At 47.4% G+C, this 20,051-nt stretch overlaps 1 protein-coding gene across 1 annotated transcript in view; it reads left to right on the top strand.

Annotated features, from left to right (window-relative positions):
- SEMA6B (semaphorin 6B) overlaps window positions 1–20,051 on the top strand; it is a 49,147-nt gene that overhangs the window by 12,064 nt on the left and 17,032 nt on the right. Inside the window, exons 3-4 of the mRNA XM_036741629.1 lie at window positions 16,540–16,715; window positions 20,034–20,051. The exon at window positions 20,034–20,051 is cut by the window's right edge and continues 149 nt beyond it. Coding sequence (XP_036597524.1) covers window positions 16,702–16,715; window positions 20,034–20,051 — 32 coding nt within the window. The 5' untranslated portion in view covers window positions 16,540–16,701. The remainder of the gene's footprint in view (window positions 1–16,539; window positions 16,716–20,033) is intronic.

Raw genomic sequence — 20,051 nt, 5'->3', positions numbered from 1 at the left:
CTTCCCCCTCCTCTCCTCTCCTCTTCGTTGCTGGGAGTACTGACCCTACATCATTCTCAGGGTGGGATTCTGGATTGTCGATTTAGATTTTTTGTTTCCCTGAGAGAAGGGAGAAATGTGGGAAGGCATGGAATATGTAAGTGACAGAGACAGTGCGATTTAGAGGAATGGATGCTGGATGTGGTGGCAAGTGATGAGCGTTCAGGTTTGCCTCTGCTGCTAACCAGCCGTGTGGTCTTGGCTAAGTCACTCCTCTCTGGCCCCTTAGTTGCCTTCTTTGTAAAGTAGGGATAACAATACCTATCCTCCAGGGTGGTGAGGAAAGCCCTAAGCATTGCCACAGGAATGGCAGTTTCCAGGAGCACGGCTCCTTGGATCTGTGGCTGGACAGAGATTTTCTCCTGACTTACCAGGAAGGCTGATAGGAGGCAAAACCAGGTTGTTACCCATAGAGATCAAGGCCTCCATCCCAGGTGAAGGCAGAAAGAGACTGGTCTGTGGTAGTAGCCAGTTAGTCCTTGGGTAGACAATGGGAGGAATTTTCAGACCCTTAGGGTTTTGAGACATTGGGTGCACAAGGGATTGACCTTCCTTTCTCTGGGAAACTTCCACCTTGTCTGAGAAGAAAGTTTAAGCAGGAAGGATTGGCCTGGAGGTAGTCATGGCCCTGGCCCAGAGGCCAACTAGGAAAACTAAATGCAGCTGCAGAGCCTCTGGAAAGCATTTTGCAAGGAGGAAGCTTCCTCCTGATGTATGGAGAGAATGCTAAGCCATGAATTAGGTTTTATCTCTGCAAGCAGAGCTGGACCACACTGCATCACCCAGATGTCCTCACCCTTTGGAACTGGAGTACCTCTTGGCAAAAGGATGGCTTCTGTACGGGCAGAGACCTAACAGACCCGAGATCATGGGGCGATCCACCTGGTACTCCCAAATCACAGGAAGTCAGAGACTATAAATGATGGGAAATATCCATCTGGATACAGAATGGCAGAGATGAGAGGGACCTTAGAGCAGAGACTGTCAGAGCCAAGAGGTTCCTTATGAAAAGAGTGCTAGAATTAGAATCAGGAAGACCTGAATTCTAATCCTGTCTTAGACATTTACTACGTGACCTTGAGCAAGTCACTTACCCTGTGTCAGACTTCGTTTCCTCAAATGTAAAATGGAATGTGTGTGTGTGTATCTCACCTACTTTCCAGTATTGTTGTGAGGCTTACATGAGATAAAACGTGTAAACTGCTTGCACTGGTTTCATGACCTTGATGTCACTAACTTTTGGGGACCTCAGTTTCCTCGTTTGTAAATTGAGGGTCTTAGACCTTTAAGGTCCCTTCCAGCTCTGCTTCTGTGGCTTGGCCCTAAAGGCCACCAAGCTCCCTTCCAACTCTGAAGTTCTGTGACTCTTTGAAAGCCTCACAGCTAGATAGTAGCAGAACCCAAATTCCAGTTGGGCTCTGAATCCAGGAATCCTTTTACTACTGAGTGGAAAATGAAGAAGCGCTAGAGTAACTAAAATAAAGTCTACCTTGATTCCTGTAACTGTTGTTCTTCCTCGATTATTGTCCTGCCCCATCCTCCCCTCCCTTCTGTCAGCCTCTCCTTGGGACATTCCAGGCTACTGACTCACTGGGGTCTTGTGGTCCGCTCTGACCCCGGAGCTTTCCCCCCCGGGACTCTTTCTCTGCCTTTGTTTTGTTCTTATCCTTGGACTGGATTGCCTTCCGTTCCCAGCACTGAGCCAGGCCCCTTAATGCTCCCCTTCCCGATGACGCACACTGAGTTTCCCATTGTGTTCCCCCCCCCCCCAACCCCTCCTTACTCAGGCTGGCTTAGAATCATAGCCAGAGAACATAGACTGTCAGAGCTGGAAGGAATCTCGGAACACAGAATGTCAGAGCTGGAAGGCATATTATAGACATATGTGGGATTACAGATTTTGAGCTGAAAGGGATCTTGGACATTATCTAGTCGGATTTTATAGATGAGGACTCTAATAAAGCTCAGAGGTAACTTGCCAGTGGAGTGTAGGTAGTGAGCAATTGGTGGATCCTGTGGCTCCAAATCTACTTCAAACCTCCTTGTTTTACAGAGAATGAGACTGAGGGACAGTGACTTGTCCAAGGTTACAGCAAATTAGGCTTTTCTTAGCACTACAGGGGTAACGGTCCCAGCAGCCTTTCTCTCTCCCAGCCTCCTCCTCCCCCACCTTGGTACCATTTATATACTTGGGGGATGTTTTAAAGAATTGCTGAATTGGTGAATGATTTAGCCTGTAAAAGGTATAAGGAGGGTGCTGAGAGAGAGTTAGTAAGGGACCAGGTCCCGCCTTAGTCAGTTTCTCTGGTCCAAATCCTTACAACCCAATGAATGGCCTGAAGGTAGGAGGATCGGAGGCCCTGGAGCCCCCACAAAGCTCCTCCCCAAGGCCAGAGGAATTCCAAGGAGTTGAGCGTCCAGGGAGAGTGAGGAGGAAGGAAAAAGTGGAGTGGAACTTAGGACACTGGACGGGAAGGAGCAAGGAAATGGGTCAGACAGGAGACGCTACCTTGGAGTAAGAAGCCTCGCTTCCTCATTCATTTGTTCATTCATTCATTTACTCATCAAGCAATGCTTAGCACTCTCCTGGGCAGTAAGCGTGCAAAGACCCAAAGAGAAAGTCCTTCCTGGACTCCTCCAGCCCTCAGGGATGGCTCCTCTCTTTCTCCAAGCTTCTGCGCCCCCTGCTCACCGAGCCCCCATATCATAAGAACTACAGTAGCTCAGATTTCTCTAGTAATTTAGAACTTTTAAAGTGCCTTGAAGAAACAAAACCTGTAGGTAATGTGAGAATTGTTACCCCCATTTTACAGATAAGAAAGCTGAGGCCCAGAGAGGTGAGCTAACTTAAATAATGACCCTCTCATTTTATAGTATATGAAGGTAAGCAAAGTGCTCAGTAAATGTCATAGTAAAGTCAGTCAATAGTGAGGGGACCCTTAGCTGCTTTCGATGGGTGAGAACCTAGAGCCCAGAAAGGGGAAGTAATTTGTCCAGATCTGACAGCTGGGAAATAGTGGGGCCAAGACTTCATCCGGGGTCTCCCGACTCCAAGACCAGGATTCTTTCCACAGCCCCACCAGGCCTGTCACCAGACCCGGGAGAACTTAACAATTCCTTGGTGTCTGTGTGACCTTAGGTGAGGCACATCCCCATGGACAAACAGTAACTAGATTAGATCAGGGACCCCCAACCTCCCTAGGTCCCAGACCCCTCAGCTTTCATTATTTCACTATCGCCACAACTCCTATTTGATATAAAAAGGAAATCTATTCGAGACTAAAGGTCCTTAACCTTTTATGTGACGCAGACCTCTTTGATGGACCCCTTCTCAGAATAATTTGCCTGCTTTTTGTTAAATTTATAATTAAAGGAAAGGCTAAATTTTAGTTAAAGGTTAATGAAAATAAAGATGTAATCCCCTGCCCCATCTTCGTTCACAGACCTACGGAAATCTATCCATTGATCCCTTGTGGCCTGAGGAGGTCTCCAAGTTGAGACATTCAAGAGTCTGTTATGCATATGCATGTAAGAAATTAGATAAATAAGAAAAGCTATCATGTATATCATAGTGCTTTGAGGCAGCTAGGTGGCTCAGTGGATAGGGCGCTGGGCCTGGAATCAGGAAGACCTGAGTTCAAATATGACCTCAGACACTTACTAGCTGTGTGACCCTGGACAAGTCACTTAACCTCTGAAATGGCAAACTGCTTCAGAATCTTTGCCAAGAAAACCTCATGGATAACATTGGTCCACAGGGTCACAAAGAGTCAGACATGGCTAAACAAGAATATAGTGCTTTAAGGTTTGCGAAATATTTTACCTGTGCTTTTTCATTTAATCATCACAACGACCCTATGAGGTAGGAGCTATTATTATCCTCCTTTTACAGATACGGAAACTGAGACTGAGTGCCCAGGGTCACATAGAAAGCAAGTGTCCGAGGCAAGACGAGAACCAGGTCTTCCTGATTCCGAGGCCAAATATACTCTTCACTGAGCCATATAGCGACCTAAAGAGATTAATTATTCATGAAGAAAACTTAGGTACATAACATTTTTTCCTCACAAACTACTACTTTCAGGATATTTCAACAGGATAATATAGTTATTTACCAAATACCTCCTTGACAGACTTCTTGGACCTCTGGGGGAAATGTGTATTCCAGGTTGGGAACCTTTGAACCAGATGGTGTCAACCCTGTGAGCCAGCTGAGGAGGAGAGAGGTAGAGACTCAGCTAGGATGAATGGTTTGGAAGGTCAGGATTCCCTTCCAGTCACTCCTCACACTTTGAGCCTGATGGGATAAGGAGATGTCTTCTAGTAGAATTGTCTGAAACCTGCTGGCCCCTCTCTCACCTCCCCCAGCTCAAAGGGGCCCAGCCTCCAAGGTGGACTTTCCCCCAAATGTGTCCTGTAAATGGATTCATTTACTCTACTAAACACCACACACCCCTCCATCTTTCCTGTGTTACCTAGCTCCTCGGCTTCTACTTTGTGGCACTGCCACCTCAGCCTCCTGCTCCCCTTAAGGCACCTGCCTCCACCCCCAGTCTCAACCCCTTGTCTCCCCTGGGACTCATCTGTAGTCCCCTAGCCCTAGTCCCCTGACTCTTCTGGGCCCAGAGTCCCCCAGCCTCCGACTCCCAGAGAACCGTGAGTCCCCCATCTGGGGCTGCTTACCGCCCCCCCCTTAATTACATGCTCGGTGTAAATGACACTTTAATTTCCTTTAAACGATTCACTGATACGAGGACTCAGTGTCTCAGTGTCTCCCTCTCTCTGTCTCCCTCTCCCTTTTTCCTAATTACAAGTCGCTGCTGCTGCTAGATTTTCTCCCTGACGGGCCCAATTTCCAAACAGTGAAAGGCGGTAATTAAAATTAATTAGCCAGAGAGCTAGCTGGCGAAAGTGAGCCCCAGGACTCCAGGAGAAGGCCCTAGGCTCTAGGCCTTGGCCCCAAACCTGGTTCCCCCAGGCCTGCCTCCTCTTTTCTGCCCCCTGGCCCCCTGGCTACTGTGCCTTCATGGCATAACAAACCCTGGAGTCCTCATGTCAAGGGCACACACACACACACACACACCCCGGTGGAGCTGCCTAGCCCTGTGGGCTGGGAGTCAGGAGACCACCCTTCTAGTCCCAGTTTGGCCATTGACATTGACTGACTCACCCCCCCAACCCCCACCTCCGCCTCTTTGGCTCTCAGCAGGATTATTAATGCCTGCCTTACTGGGTTGATGTGAGGATCTTATGAGATAATGAATGTGAAAGTGACTTGGAAGGACATATAAATAAGACTGTACAAATTGAAATTATTGCTAATAATAATAATACCTTCATAATCCCTGACATTTATAAAAACTGTTCTATGGAGTACAAAGGGGGCTTTTGAATTCACTACCCCATGTCACAACAACCTTGTAGGGAGAATGGGAGTTATATCCATTTTACTGGTGGGGAAATTGAGGCCTAGAAGAGTCATAGATCATAGATATTGAGCTGGAAGAAACCTTAGAAATTATTGAGTCCAACTCCCTCATTTTACAGGTGGGGATACTGAGGCCCATGGAATTAAATGACTTGCCCACCTGGCAAATCCAGAATTTGAACTCAGGTCCTGTGACTCCAAATTCAACCCTCCTCAGCAATGGACTTGCATCCATGCTATCAATTGACTCAGGCCTGAAGTCACAGAGCTACAGGCAGTGGTGAGAACTATAACCATAGAACATAAAGTGTCAGAGCTGGAAAGTCCCTTAGAGATCACCTAGTCGTCATTTTATAGAAAATTGAGCCCCAGAGAGGTAAAGCACTTGTCTGGGCCTCAGTGACTTATCCAGGATCACATGGATGGTAAGTAGCAGAGGCGGAGGCAAATCAGCCTGTCTGTGCATACCTAGGACCATAACCCAAATCTCCTGCCAATTCGTGGTTCTCGGCACTACTTCCCATCGCCTTATATTAAGACATTATATTATGTTGCTGTTGTCAGCACTCTGTCATCTCTCTTTTCCTCCCTCTGCCTCCGGTGAATGAATCCAACCTAACTGGATCCTGGGGATGGCTTCCTCATTTACCAGTCCTCATTGACACTGAACTCTCTTTGCCAAGTTCCTAGACAGACTGAGAACCAGGCTAGGCAGAAGCAGCTGTGAGCAGAGCCTGGTCATCCGATCCCCCTACGGAGCAGAAACTCTGAGATCAATTCTTGCCGGCTATGCACTCATTCCCGGTGGGTGAGTCTTAGTAAGGGGCCCTGGTTACCCAGAGCACTGCTTGGGAATATCGGGATCCCCAAGGCAACTCAGCTTCTTCCCTTTTCCCTCATCTAGAGAATGGAGGTGGGGGCCCTCATCTGTCATCAGGAATGTGGAACACAGAATGTCGGTGTTGACCTTGAAGCATCTAGTCCAGCATTCTTATTTTACAAAATATGGAAACTGAGGCGCAGCACACTCCCACAGTCACACAGCAACTTAGCAGCCAAGCCAGAGCTAGATCTAGAATCCAGGCCTTCTGACTCTCGGGGCTCTATCCATTATATCCCCATGCCTCTTTATGGGGGTGGAGCTGGGAGCAGCTAAGGCCCCTCTGGCTCCAGGCCCAGCCCTTCTGGGTGGTCATCTGCCAAACAGGGGCATCACCAAGGCCATTCCTCTGCCTCCAGGCATGCCGACCCTCAGTGACCCCACATCCTGTTCCCAAGCCCACAGACCCCACTACCCCCATGGGGGCAGAGAGGAGATGAAGTGGTGGGTGGGCGGAGATCTGTGGAGGGGGAAGGAAGGGCCTGGAACTCTAAGGCTAGGGGGAAGGTTTGGTTCTTTATGGAGAAGGGGAGGAACAGGGAATTCTATCTATAGGTATGGATGAGGGTCGCAAGCAATTATGTGTTTGTGTGTTGTGAGGACAGCAAAAAGGGGCAATGGAACAGGCTTTTGTTTGAGAAACACTGTATAACTTCAGTACATGTGAAAACGTATAGTGGCATGAGATTGTTGTGCACGGCTTGTGGTGGTTGTGCGTGGCTTGTGTTGACACCTCCATTGTGCGGATGTGCAGGTGGAAGGAGGCTGCATGGATCCAGCACTATGCTTGGAGTCAGGAGGGCCTGGGTTTGAATCTTGCTTCTGGTCCTTACTAGCTGTGGGACCCTAGACAAGTCACTTCCCCCTCTCAATCTCAGTTTCTTCATGTGTAAAATGGGATAGTTGGATTCAATAATTTTTTAGGTTCCTTTCGACTCAGAATCTCTGATCCCATGATCCCATGTGCTTCATATTTGTGCAGTACTCGCACCCACGATATGTGTGCTTTGTGAACACGAGAGATCCCGTTGTGATGGCTGCCTTTTGTTTATATGGGTGTGCCTGGTGTTTGTAAAAATAATCCTAATACCTAATAGAAGCACTTTAAAGGCGTTCTCTCACTTGTTCCTCACCACAACCATGAGAAGTAGGCGCTATTATTATCCCTATTTTACAGATGAAGAAACTGAGGCAAACAGGTTGAGTGACTTGTCCAGGGCCACACAACTTGCTAGTATCAGCAAGTGAATTTAAATTCAGATCTTTCTGACTCCAGGCTTGGTGCCCTATCCACTATGCCACCTCGGTATTCCATGAATGTATGTACACATCTATATAGTATGTGCCTGTAGGCCTGCATACAAGCAGTTGGTGTTCATTGTGTATATCTGCACATACCATTGGTATGTTTGTGTGTCCTGTGTACCCGTTTGTTCATTATCTGCTGGTTTTGTGTGAAACAATTGACGTTCATGATGCATGTATCTGCACAAACATTGGGGTGGTGTATGTACAATGTATGCTCTCTGTGTGTGGTGGGCATGTGCAGTGGAGAGGAGACAAGACCCCTCAAATCAGAGAGTGCCCAGCAGCTCCTCCGAACATGTTGCCTATGTCAGCAAGGTCTCCTTTCCCTCTTCCTTGCCTCCCCTCTCTGCTCCCAGAGGCTTCTGGATGAGGAACAGCTGAGACCAGTTACCCCCAGGGCTCATGTCCACCTGTTTCTTGTAGGAAGTGGAATCCCCTCAGTCCCTTCCCGCCCCCCCTTAGCACTTATCCCTTCCTGCCTAGGAATTGAGATCTAGGAGGCCACCACTTTCCCCAGGCAGAAGCTATGGTCATTTATTTACCATCTCTCAGTGATGGTAGAAGTGAGAAACCCAGACCTTGCCCCACCCCAGGGGCTTGGGCAGTTTCAGGCTAGCTGGGGAGCCAATAGGCACACCTAAAACAGAGAGACAGAGACAGAGAGAGACAGACAGATGCAGAGAGAGAGAGAGAGACAGAGAGAGAAAGGAAGGAAAGAGGTAGATGAGAGAGAGAGAGAGAGAGAGAGAGAGAGAGAGAGAGAGAGAGAGAGAGAGAGAGTAGAATCAGTTCAGGGCAAGATAGCAAGCTTGAGACCTTAGGGTAAAAATATGGCATCACTTAGGGCAAGAGCTCCCCCCCCTTAGTCACCCTTTACACTGGTCAGGCCTTGTTATGGATGGTTGGGGCACGTTGATACTCTGTGAAGTCCTCTCTCTCTTCCTCATTCCCCTGTCCCTGAGGAATCTTCATAAGTAGATATGGGGATACTAGCTAAAGTTCTGCCTGACTAAAAGGAGGGTCATAGACAGTAATTTGCTGGACCTTTTAAGAGGCCTGCACTGGGAATCAGAAGAACCGGCGACTGGCTTCTGTGAATAGGTTCACATATAATCAGAGTGGGAAGGGGTCTCATCCAGGCTTCTGGTTTTTCATATAAGAAGACTGAGACCCAGTGAAATCAAGTACTTCCCCAACATCACATGGCAAGTGTGTGTCAGTCTGAGGTCAAACCCAGGACTCCTGACTCCAAGTCCAGAGCTCTTTGCACTATACCAACACTACATCTAACCTTGTCTAACAGCTTAGACAAGGCCCTTTCCCTCTCCAGATCTCAGTTCCCCATCTGGAGAATGAAGGGAATGGATTAAATCAATGACCCTCGGCCTTATTAAGTATAGGTACCCCCTTTTGACCTAATTGATTCGGTGCTGAGGAAATCATGCTAGCTCTGAAATCAGAAGACTGGGATTAAAATCTCAGCCCTAACATTACTCGTGTGATCTTGGGCAAGACACCTAAGTACTCTGGGTCTCAGTTTCCTTATCTGTAAAATGAGGATATTGGGCTAAAAACATGTCACACAAACTCTGGAATAACAGTTGTGTCATTAATATCCATTGAATGAATAAAAATATACACACATTAACAAATTGATGGTGTTTGGGGGCACATAGGGATTTTGCTGAAACCCTTTGCCGAAAGTTGTTTTGTGTGTTTTTTGGTGGTGCCCAGAAAGTCTTTATTGGGGGAAGGAAGGAAGGAAGGGAGGGAGGAAAGAAGGAGGGAAGGAAGGAAGGAAAGAAGGGAAGGAAGGAAGGAAGGAAAGGAGGGAAGGAAGGGAGGAAGGAAGGAAGGAAGGAAGGAAGGAAGGAAGGAAGGAAGGAAGGAAAGAAGGGAGGAAGGATTTATTAAGCACCTGTTGTGCTCCTGGCACTATGTTAAGAGATTTGCAGATATCTCATTTTATCCTCACAACAAGTCTGGGAGTTAGGCGCTATTATTATCCCCATTTTACAGTTAGTTAAGGAAAACGGAGCAGACAGAGGTTAAGTGACTTGTCCAGGGTCACACAGCTAGTAAATGTCCAAATGTGGATTTGAACTCAGGTTTTCCAGACTCCAGGCCCAGGGGTCCATCCACTTTGCCACCTAGGAACTGCTTCTAGTAGTATCTCTGGGGTCTCCCCGGGGGACTGTGGCTTGAAGTTTGGGAACCCCTATACTAGATGACCTTTACATCCTCTTATCTCTGCCACTCTATGTTCCCAGGCCCCTTCTGATCAGGATACTCTGTTTTGAGGTGCTCCCAGCTCTAACATTCGGTCTTCTTAGGGCTCCTGACTCTCTGAGGCTGCGTTCCATCTTGTAGGGCTTTGTCAGCTTTCTTCCAGGCAGTGTTCCGTGCCTCATCATGGCTGGAGAGGATCTATTGCTACAATGTTGCACTTAATTGTGGAATTGTAGCCAGTATCTCTTCTTCTTAGGTTTCCTCTGCTACAGTTTCCCAATGAAATGTAGCATTGTTGTGTTTGCTTGCTCTGGACATTGAACCTGAGCCTACTGGCTCTGAGTGGTTTCTGATTCCGTTTAGCTGGCTGACTGGCTATGGGAACTTGGGCTAGTCCCTTCCCCTTAATGGACCCTAGTTGTCCTATCTGTAAAATGGATTGAACTAGATTCGACTAGATTCAATTCAGTCCAAGCATTTATTAATCTACAATTGTGCCAGGCACTGGAGATAGGAAGACAAAGCTGAAATAGTCTTTGCCCTCAAAGTTCTGCTGTAGGGGAGCAAAACCAACATTCCCAAAGATAAGTAAAAACAAAATACATATCCAATGGGGTGGGGAGGCCCCACTGTACATGGAGCGTATCCTAGGAGTATTAGAGACTCTGGTTAGAGGTGGCACCTGAGCTGAGCCTTCCAAGAGGTAGAGGGGCAGTTGTTCAGTCATGTCTGACTCTTCAGGACCCCGTTTGGGATTTTCTCGGCAAAGATCCTGAAGTGATTGGCCATTTCCTTCTCCAGCCCGTTTTTCAGATGAGGAAACTAAGGCAAATGGGGTTAAGTGATTTGCCCAGGGTCACACAGCTAGTAAGTGTCTGAGGCCAGATTTGAACCCACAAAGAGGAGTCTTCCTGACTAGAGGCCCAGAGATCTACTTCACCAAACATGAGGGATAGTTTGTGCAAGGATGCAGAGGTGGGAGGAGGTAATGTTGTATGTGAGGAACAGCAAGTAGGATGATTTGGCTGGAGGGTAGATGATTTCTAAGGACTTCTCCTGCTGTATGAATCTGTGCAGCAGCTGGAACAAGGGCTGTTCCTGGGAGACTGATTGTACTTTGGGAAGGAGGTGACAAGATAGGGTTAGGGGAAAGTGGCAGACAAGCTAGGACTAGCTTGGGACCCCAACCCCTTCATCTGGGACCTCTGGGGGCCAAGCTGCCTAGCACTTGGAGAAAGGCCGGGCGCCTTCAGTGAGTAATGGATGAGCCAGGAGGCCTCATCAAGCACCCATAGTTAATTAGTGTCCCCAGGAAACACTGCGGCAGGTAATTGATATCTGGCACGAGCCACTGCCGGCTGATGTGGGCAGGCTCTGGGATGGATTGAGGCCCTGAGTAAGGGGGGGACATGCATCAGGGCTTCAAGCGCCGTAGCAACAGGGAGGTCAGCTAAGCTGGGGCTGGGCCTTTTCCCAGAACTGCTCTGGCCTTTCTCTCCTCAAGTCCCACTCCCCTGGCAGAGGGCCCTGTGCCCTCAGATAGACGTCTATACAGATATATGGTCTGCAGAGCCCGAAGCACAATTTGTGATTGGAGGAACTGAGTTTAGATCCTGGTTCTACTGGTTATTACCTGTGGGGCCTCAGTTCAGTTAATTACGTATCTTTGAGCCTCAGTTTCCTCATCTGTAAACATAGGGGGTTGGATTAGGTGATCTCTAAGGGCCCTTCTCAGTCTATATTGCAGATCCTCTCTATGAAGATACTTATACATACATACACACATCTGTGCGTATACATATGTGTGTGTGTATGTGTGTATATATATATGTATATACACTCACCTTTCATGATCAAACATTATATACACACAGAGACATATACCAACTCTCTCCTCCTTCCTCCCTCCCTTTGACTCCCCCCTCCCAGTGGTCTAGGCCCCACTGACCACCAGGTGCCCAGACCCGTCTCCGGCCTGGCAGGTGGTGAGGCCTGGGTTTCCGGAGCCGAGCGGGCGCCGGGCAGCTGCAATCAGATGCCTCGGATCAGCCTCAGGTTTCAGCAAGAAAAGCAGATGGTCTGTGAGGGGGTAGGGGCCTCCCCTGAACCTTGTGAGGGACAGCATGGCAGGTTTCCTCTAACCCATGCCCAATGGGGAATTTAATGCTGGGGGAGGTGCTAAGAGAGCTCATTATTACATGAGGGCTTGGTGGGGTCAAGGGTCAGGAGCTGTGAGCATCCCAGGAAGTGACCTTCCCTTACCAAATACCAGGAACGGACCTCGAGGTACAAGAAAGACACCCGCTCCCAGCTCCTCCTGTTTCTTGGCTAATCCAGCTCTGAGCTCATAGCCCAGTCAGAGGCTTCTCCTCCAGGACCCAGGTCTGGGGAGGCACAAAGAGGGCACCACTGGAGTTGGCTGAATGGTATGTTCTACATAGCTAAAAAGGGCAGTTCCTAACCCTCTGAAGCACACAGCATATCCCCCTTCCCATCATACCCCCCACTTCCCCATCAGACCCCCCCCAACTATAAATTATAAGAGGTGACTCATAAGGGGCACTGTTTAGACATCACTGGCCTTAGAGTCAGCCTGAGTTTTAGTCGAGATGCTGATACTTGGGGAAAGAGAGAGAGAGAGAGAAACAGACAGACAGACAGACAGAGACAGAGATTTTTCCTCTCTGGCTTCAGTTTCTTCATCTGTAAAGTGGAGTAATAACGTTGCCATTGATTACACAGGTGTGAAGGACATGCTCTATATGCTTTAAAGGAGAATCCTTGCCGAGGAGTGAGGAATTATGTGGTAAATTTGGGCCAGTGTAGATGACCAGCCAGTCCATCCAAGCTCTGCCCCCTAGAAGTCACTGTCTCTGGGGTAGACCTGCCTTGCCTCCATCCCTATCATGGTTGCAAGTGGAGGTGGTGATCCTCTGATGGTATCAGCCCTGAAAGACCCCAGAGCATGTGCTCTTAAGCGGTTTTGTGTCATGGACCCCTTTGGCAGTCTGGTTAAATCTGACCTCTTCTTTAAATAACATTTTATAATGTGTAAAATAAAATACGTGAGATTTTAAAGGAAACTAATTATACTGAAATATGGTTGTCAAAATATAAAAACAAAAAACCAGCTTACAGACCCTAGGTTGCAAACCCTCCACCTTAGAACATAGACCAGATAATGTCAAAACTGGAGAGATTTTAGAACATAGAATTCATTTCAATATTATTAGGCCCTTGTTGGGCACTAAAAACCCAAAGGTGACAAAATGACATGATTGCTGACACCCTGCCCCCACCTTCCAGCCTACAGCGGGACGGGGGACCACAGGAAGAGATAAACAGGACCCAGAGCAGACTTTGAAAGGGGCAAAAGAGAAGTTCTATGTGCTCTATGAAGATGTGAGGGGGAAAGAACCCTTTCAGCTGGGGGCAGGGGACAGGTGGGACAGGTGGAACAGGAGAACTGTCATTGATTAAGTGGCACCTGAGCTCCTACTTGGAGAAATAAAAGCAGTTTTTCCATTGGAGATGAGGGTATACATTCCAAGTTTTGGTTTAGCCCATGCAAACCAGTGCACAGAAGCAGGAGGTGCAACAGTCTATTGGGAGCCATTGGAGCATATAGTGAAAAGGAGTCAGAAGATTAAACTTGAACCCTGCCTCTGCCATTATTCACTGGCGTGAACTCAGGCAGATTGCCTCCCCTCTTTGGGCCTCAGTTTCCACCCCTGTAAAATGAAAGGGTTGAACTGGATGATCTGTCTCTAAGGTCCCTTCTACCTAATTCTCTGACTTGATAAAATGGCATATTGAATTCTGGGAACACTGCTGCTCAGGGTATATAATAGTGGGATTCCCCTCATGCATGGGTTGGACTGGATGGCCAGTGGGGTCCCTTCCAACCCTCGAGTTCTGTGATTCTGTAACAGCTAGTGGTCTGTTTTGAGCCAGAATGCCTGGAGGGGAGTCATGTGAAAAGGGCCTGGAACCAGATTGTGGAAAGTCTTGAGGTCCAGACTGTTTTATGTTTTATCTTCTAGTCAATAGAGAGCCCTCAAAGGTCTTTAATCAAGGCACTGGCATGGCTAGACCTGTGCATTAGGCAAACTATTTTGACAGCTGTGTGGAGGGGTGGATTGGAGAAGGGAGGGATGGGAACAGGGAAACCAATAGAACACTATAGCAGTGGTATCTGGGTGAGAAGTGATGGGAGACAGAACTCAGCTTGTAGTTGTGTGAGTGGAGGGAAAGGGACAGAGAACAGAAATTTGATGAGAGCAGTTAATTGGATATGAGGAGAGGGAGATGGAAGAGTCAGAGGTTTTGAGTCGGGGTGATTAGGAGGCTGGTGGTACCATCAATAGAAACACGGGAGTTGGTAGGAGTAGCATGGTAGTATGATGAGTTCAGGTTTGGGACAATGAGGTGCCATTGAGGCAGACGTTCAAGTAGAGATGTCTAGCAGGTATCTGGACATTCAGACTTGGAGCTGGAGCAAAACTGGGGCTGGAAATGGGTATTTAGGAGTCATCTTTCTAAAGGTGGAAATTGAATCCAGGGAACACAAGATCACCAGAGGAGAGATTGTACAGAGAGAAAAGATGAGGCCAGGGGCCAGAGCCTAGTGGAACACCCACACTTAGAGGGTGGGAGGAAGGCAGTGACCTAGCAAAGGAGGTAGAGGAGTGGCCAGACAAGTAGGAAGACAGTGTTGTGGAAGCCCAAGGAGGAAAGAGTATTCAAAGAGATGGGGAGGGGCAGTGGTATAACATGCTACAGAGAGCTCAAGTAGAGTTTGAACTGAGAAAAAGCTATAGATTTTAGCAATAATCCTAATAATAGCTACATTTACAGAATGTTTTACATATGTTATCTCATTTGACCCTCATGAGAACCCTGTGAGGCAGGCACTGTTATTATCTCCATTTTACAGATGAGCAAACTGATTCTGAAAGAGATTACCCAGGGTCACACAACTAATGAGTGTCTGAATTCAGGTTTTCCTGACTCCGATCCTAGCACTCTATCCGCCAGACCACCACCTGGCTGCCTCCCAATTAAAAGACCTTGGTGACCTTTAGAAAAATAATTTCTGGCCAGTGGTAGAATTAGAAGCCGGATTACAAGGGGTTGGGGAGTAAATGAGTGAGAGGCAAGTGCAAGGAGCTGAGGTAGGGGACTCTTTCTAGGGTAATTGGAATCGAGAGTGAAAGGGACTTCAGAGGTCTTTTGGTCCATTTGACAGAGACAGCTGTAACAACAGTGTTACTAGCAGCTGCTGTGGGGGTATAAGACCAATAACACCAGCACACAGAAGGGCTGCTAGCACAGGTTCTTTGATCTGCTTTTCTAAGGAAAGCAACTTTAAGGGGTTTACAATCTCACTTTAACCAAACACACATATATTATTCACTTAGTTCAGGAGAAAAAAATCAGTACCCTGAACTTTCAGAGCAAATACAAACAGAAATCATAAACACAGAACATAGAAACAGAGCAAATAACACAAATCAACAGACAGGCTTCTAGCTGTCTGACCAAAGCTATACATGCATAGTTACTAGAGAGAGAAGCACCAACATCTGGGTTTTCAAAGCTGGGGGTGCTCCCTAATGGCTAACCAGACTCTCCACACCAATACTCTTCCAATGAGTGAGCCCCAAACAAAATGCTAACCTCAGAGTATATATACACTTCTTTAGAGTCAGAGCACTTCAACCTCTCGATGGTTTCACACCTCTCATGACCTAATTAGCAAAAGGGTGTGGGCCTTCCTACAACCAAAGGCAAGACTCAATCAAAGGCGCTTGATTGCCTTGGTGCTGAGCACTCCAAAAGAAAAACCAGTAAAAAGTCCACTTCGTTTACCCTTACAATAGCTGAGGCCCAGAGAAGAGAAATGACTTACCCAAAGTCACACAGGCAGGAAGTGGCAGACATGGTGTTCGAACTTAGTTTATCTTGACTACAAATCCAGTGAGTTTTGCAGCAAATGAGTTATAGGCTTATACCTTCTAGAGAGGGCAAGGTTAAGAGATTTTTTAATGGTTAGTTTGAATTGTTTTTTATTTTCTTAAATATATAATATTTTATTTTTACCCAATTATGTGTTAAAACAATTTTTAACATTTAAAAAAATTGGGGGGTTCCATATTCTATCATTCCCTTTCTCCTTCCCTTCTCTGCTCCCTGAGACTACAGTAAGCAATCAGATACAGGTTATACATGTGCAATCATGTAAAACATTTTCATATTCATAAGAGAAGGATTTTTAAGGATGGGGAACTGGAACATGTTTGGATGCAGCAGTGAAGGAGCCAGTAGGAAGGAATAGCTCTGAGTCTGGAAGGAAAAGGATCATTGTTAATGCTATCTCTGCATTAAATAGCTCTTATATATCGTTAGATATGAGATTAGAACACAGAACTTCTGAGCCAGCAGGGACATCAAAGACCATCTAATGATTAATCCAACCCCCTCCTTTTACTGGTTAGGTAACTAAGGCCTAGGCAGGGGAATGACTTGCTGGAGGTAACTACACAAGTGGGGGCAGAGATGGATCTCAAAGCCAGGGGCTTTTAGTCCCTGCCAAGGCTTGTCTTCACTAAATGAGGCTCCCTTCTTGTGCTCCCCTCCCCTTACTTTCACACAGAGGTTCTTGGAAGCACTTCATAGCCAACTCCTGTAAAGCCTGTCTGACGCATCATTTGACAAAGGAGGAAATGAAGCTGTCTCAAGGGGAATTCAGGCCATCAACACAAACAGGAGGTGACCTAGAGTGAAGTCAGGAGACCTTCGGCATTCCTGTTCATTGATGTCCAGTTCTGGGTAAAGCTGACTAAAAGTGTGTGTGTATATGTGTATGTGTTTGTGTGTGTTGAATGAGTGTGTCTCATGTATATGTCTTGTGTGTATGTATTGGGTGAATATGTCTTGTGTGTATGTGTGTTGAATGAGTATGTCTCATTCGTATGTCTCTCGTGTGTTGGGTAAGTGTGTCTTGTGTATGTCTCCCATGTTTATGTCTCGTGTGTTGGGTGTGTATTGTGTGTATGTCTTGTGTGTGTGTGTTGGGTGAGTGTCTTGTGTGTATGTCTCCCATGGGTATGTGTCGTGTGTGTTGGATGAGTGTGTCTTGTGTGTATGTCTCCCATATTTATGTCTTGTGTGTGTGTGTGTGTGTGTGTGTGTGTTCTCCCTAAAGCCTCTGGCTAATTCAACATGGGACAGAGGGTTTCAGGGGCTCTGTGACAGACAGCAGTGTTAATGCTACACACCTGCAGGATTCAGTTTACAGAGAGACAGAGGCAAGTTCCTGGTGAAGGGCACACAATTGCTACAATATTGCCATTCACTGCAGTTGTCACAACTGTCTCCCCCCTTTCCTGTCTCTGTCACAGTTGTGGGATGGCTTGCAATATTGTAGCAGCTGTACTTTGGTTTACTTTGGTTTTCGTTAACCTATCAGCCTTGTGAGCAAATCATTCAGCTGTTTGGTTGGTTTGTTTTTTAACTAAGCACCTGGCTAGAGGGATGGGAGATGGAGATGACCTGGACCCTGCCCTTAGGGAACTCCTAGTCTGGGAGGAGACAAAACTGACAACCAGGGACCATTCAGGACATACTATAGTCAAGGGCCAAACTATGGATCTCAAAATGGGCAGGCCTAAAAGGCCCTGAAGGAAGTACGGCTGGGGCTAGATCTTGAAGGCTAGAGGGGACTTGGAGAGGTCTGGAAGGGTTTGACAAGCTGGAGGAGTTTGTGCGCAAAGGTTGGAATGAAACTGACGTGTGGGGGCAGGGAGACAGTGAAGAGACCCCGAGCTAGCTAGGAGGGGCTGATGTCAGGGAGAAGAGACTAGAGTGGGAGGCTTTGGCCAAATTCTGGAGTATCTGGATTGATTTCTTGGATAATAGGAGTCACTTGCAGGTGTCTGAGCAAGAGAGGGGGTGGGGCCTACGGGAAGGGGGATGTTGGATCAGGAAGCTGGGGAAGTGGAGGGAAGGACCCATGCTTCATTCAAGAGCTGGAGCATCCAGGTTGAGTCACAAATCTTGGTGAAGGGGCAGGAAAAGGAAGCTATCACAAGCTAAAGTAACAGCCGCCTCCTGCCAACCCTATCCGGGAGCCCTTCCTGTTTTCCACCAAAGCTACCCCTGAGGCCTGAGTTTCTTCTCTTGTTTAGCCTCCGTTTGCAGGGGGGAGGGCCCCCATGAAGCCCAGAGATCCACATTGGGAGCCCCTGAAGGGTAACACCCACATCTGTCCTTCCTTTCTTTCCCCCACTCTGGGAGCTTCTCCAGGGCAGTGCCCAGTTCATCTCCATCTCCCACCCTTCTAACCAGGTGCTTAGTAAAGACCCACTGAATGAGTAATAGAAGGCCAACAGGTTAATAGAAGCCAAAGAGAAGTGGTTACTGGACTGTAAACCATCCTGCAAGTGTGGCAGACAGGAAGTGGGGAGAGACAGTTGCCGTGACAGCAGTGGATGGCAATATTGTAGCAATTGTGCCCTTCACCATGAACTTGCCTCGGAGGTTCTGGGTAGCATTAACCCTGACGTCTGTCATGAAGCCCCTGAAACCCTCCTCTGGCCCAAAGCCAGATGCTTTAGGGAAAAGACAAGGTAACCAGAGACTTGGCCATGATCACCTGGCCAATCAACAGAGTGAAGAACTCGGGTCTCTTGACTTTCAGCCTAGGGCTTTCTTCACTCTACACAAAACTATGAAAACTGCTGTACTGGAAAGATCCCTGCAGTTGGCACTGAAAGATTTTCTTCTGAGTTCTTGCTTGGCTACTTCAGAGCGCTGTGACCTCTTTGAGCTTCAGTTTCTCTCTTTGTAAACTAAAGTGTAAACTCACTTTGTAAACTAAAGTGTTGGAGAAATGTTAGTGATGATAACCACCTACTTTTCCAAAATATGCAGAAGAATACAAGTACCCTCGCTGGCCTCAGTTTCCCTAACTGTTAAGAGGAGTGAGATGGAATGGTTGGTCTTTTCCCATTGTAAAGTCCCTGACTTTTTTGCGATTTTGAGATTTGTTGATCAAAGCTAGATCCTTTATTTAGTTTAGTTTATATAGAATAGTATGACAAAAATACTGGTGGAAAATGTTAGAAATCCTAAGTGAAAGCTAAAGACAGGTAGCCCTTTAAAAAATGCTTCACACAAGTAACTGCAGGGCAATTGAGTAAGGGGGTGGGGAGGAGACCTTTGCCATTTACTGATGCCCTCTGGGGCTGGACCTTGGTCCTGAAGGCAGGGGCACGAGTTCGCGCCCCAGTTCCCTCTTAGCTTCATCTCTGAGCCACTTGGGAACCCTAGGCTGCTCCAGGGTCTGGAGGGTTGCAATCTGCCCTGTTGGTGACCTGTCCAATAGAGGGAGAGATGCTGACAGATGGAGCTGGTGAGAGGGCTGTCTGTCAGAGGAGAAAGGAGAGGGAGGGGGGTTGCTGATGCTGCAGAACTGGCCACATCTGGTATTTGGACAGCACTGTCACCAGCTAACTTTTTGCCCAAGGCCAGAATAGAAAATTGTGGCCCCTCTCACCCAATGGCATGGCATGCTTGGGGTAGTAGATAAATATTTTATAGATTTTTGGCACCCCTCAGCTTTGCCTGCCTGAGGCAAGTACCTCAATTGAATCACCCTTGTTATGGCTCCAGATTTGGGAGTGCAGAAAGCAGCCTCTCCCCAGACAGGCCCTTGTCTGATCACTGTCCCTGGGGCTGCACTCCTGGCCAGAGGCCCCTGGGCGCTCTTGGACAGGGAGAGGTGGGTGGCTCTCAGGCGGTCCCTGGTGGTAGCCAAAGGAACTTCAGTTTCCAGTTCCCTCCCACATTGTTGTTCGGTGGTTTCATTCATGTCCGTCTCTTCATGACCCCATTTGGGTTTTCTTGACAGAGATACTGGAGTGGTTTGCCATTTCCTTCTCCAGCTTGTTTTACAGTTGAGGAACTGAGACAGAGAGGGTTAAGTGACTTGCTCAGGGTCATACAACTAGTAAGTATCTGAGGCTAGATTTGAACTCAGGAAGATGAGTCTTCCTGATTCCAAGCCCAGTGCTCTATCCACTGTGCCACCTAGCTGCCCATCACCTCTCAATAATACTGCCTGTTCCTCCTCCCTAATCACTGCAGAAGCACCCTACCTGGCCA

Source organism: Trichosurus vulpecula, chromosome 1, assembly GCF_011100635.1.
Source record: "Trichosurus vulpecula isolate mTriVul1 chromosome 1, mTriVul1.pri, whole genome shotgun sequence".
NCBI classification, from domain to species: domain Eukaryota; kingdom Metazoa; phylum Chordata; class Mammalia; order Diprotodontia; family Phalangeridae; genus Trichosurus; species Trichosurus vulpecula.
The sequence above is the reverse complement of the archived record's forward strand: the minus strand, read 5'-3'. Positions and strand labels throughout refer to the sequence as shown.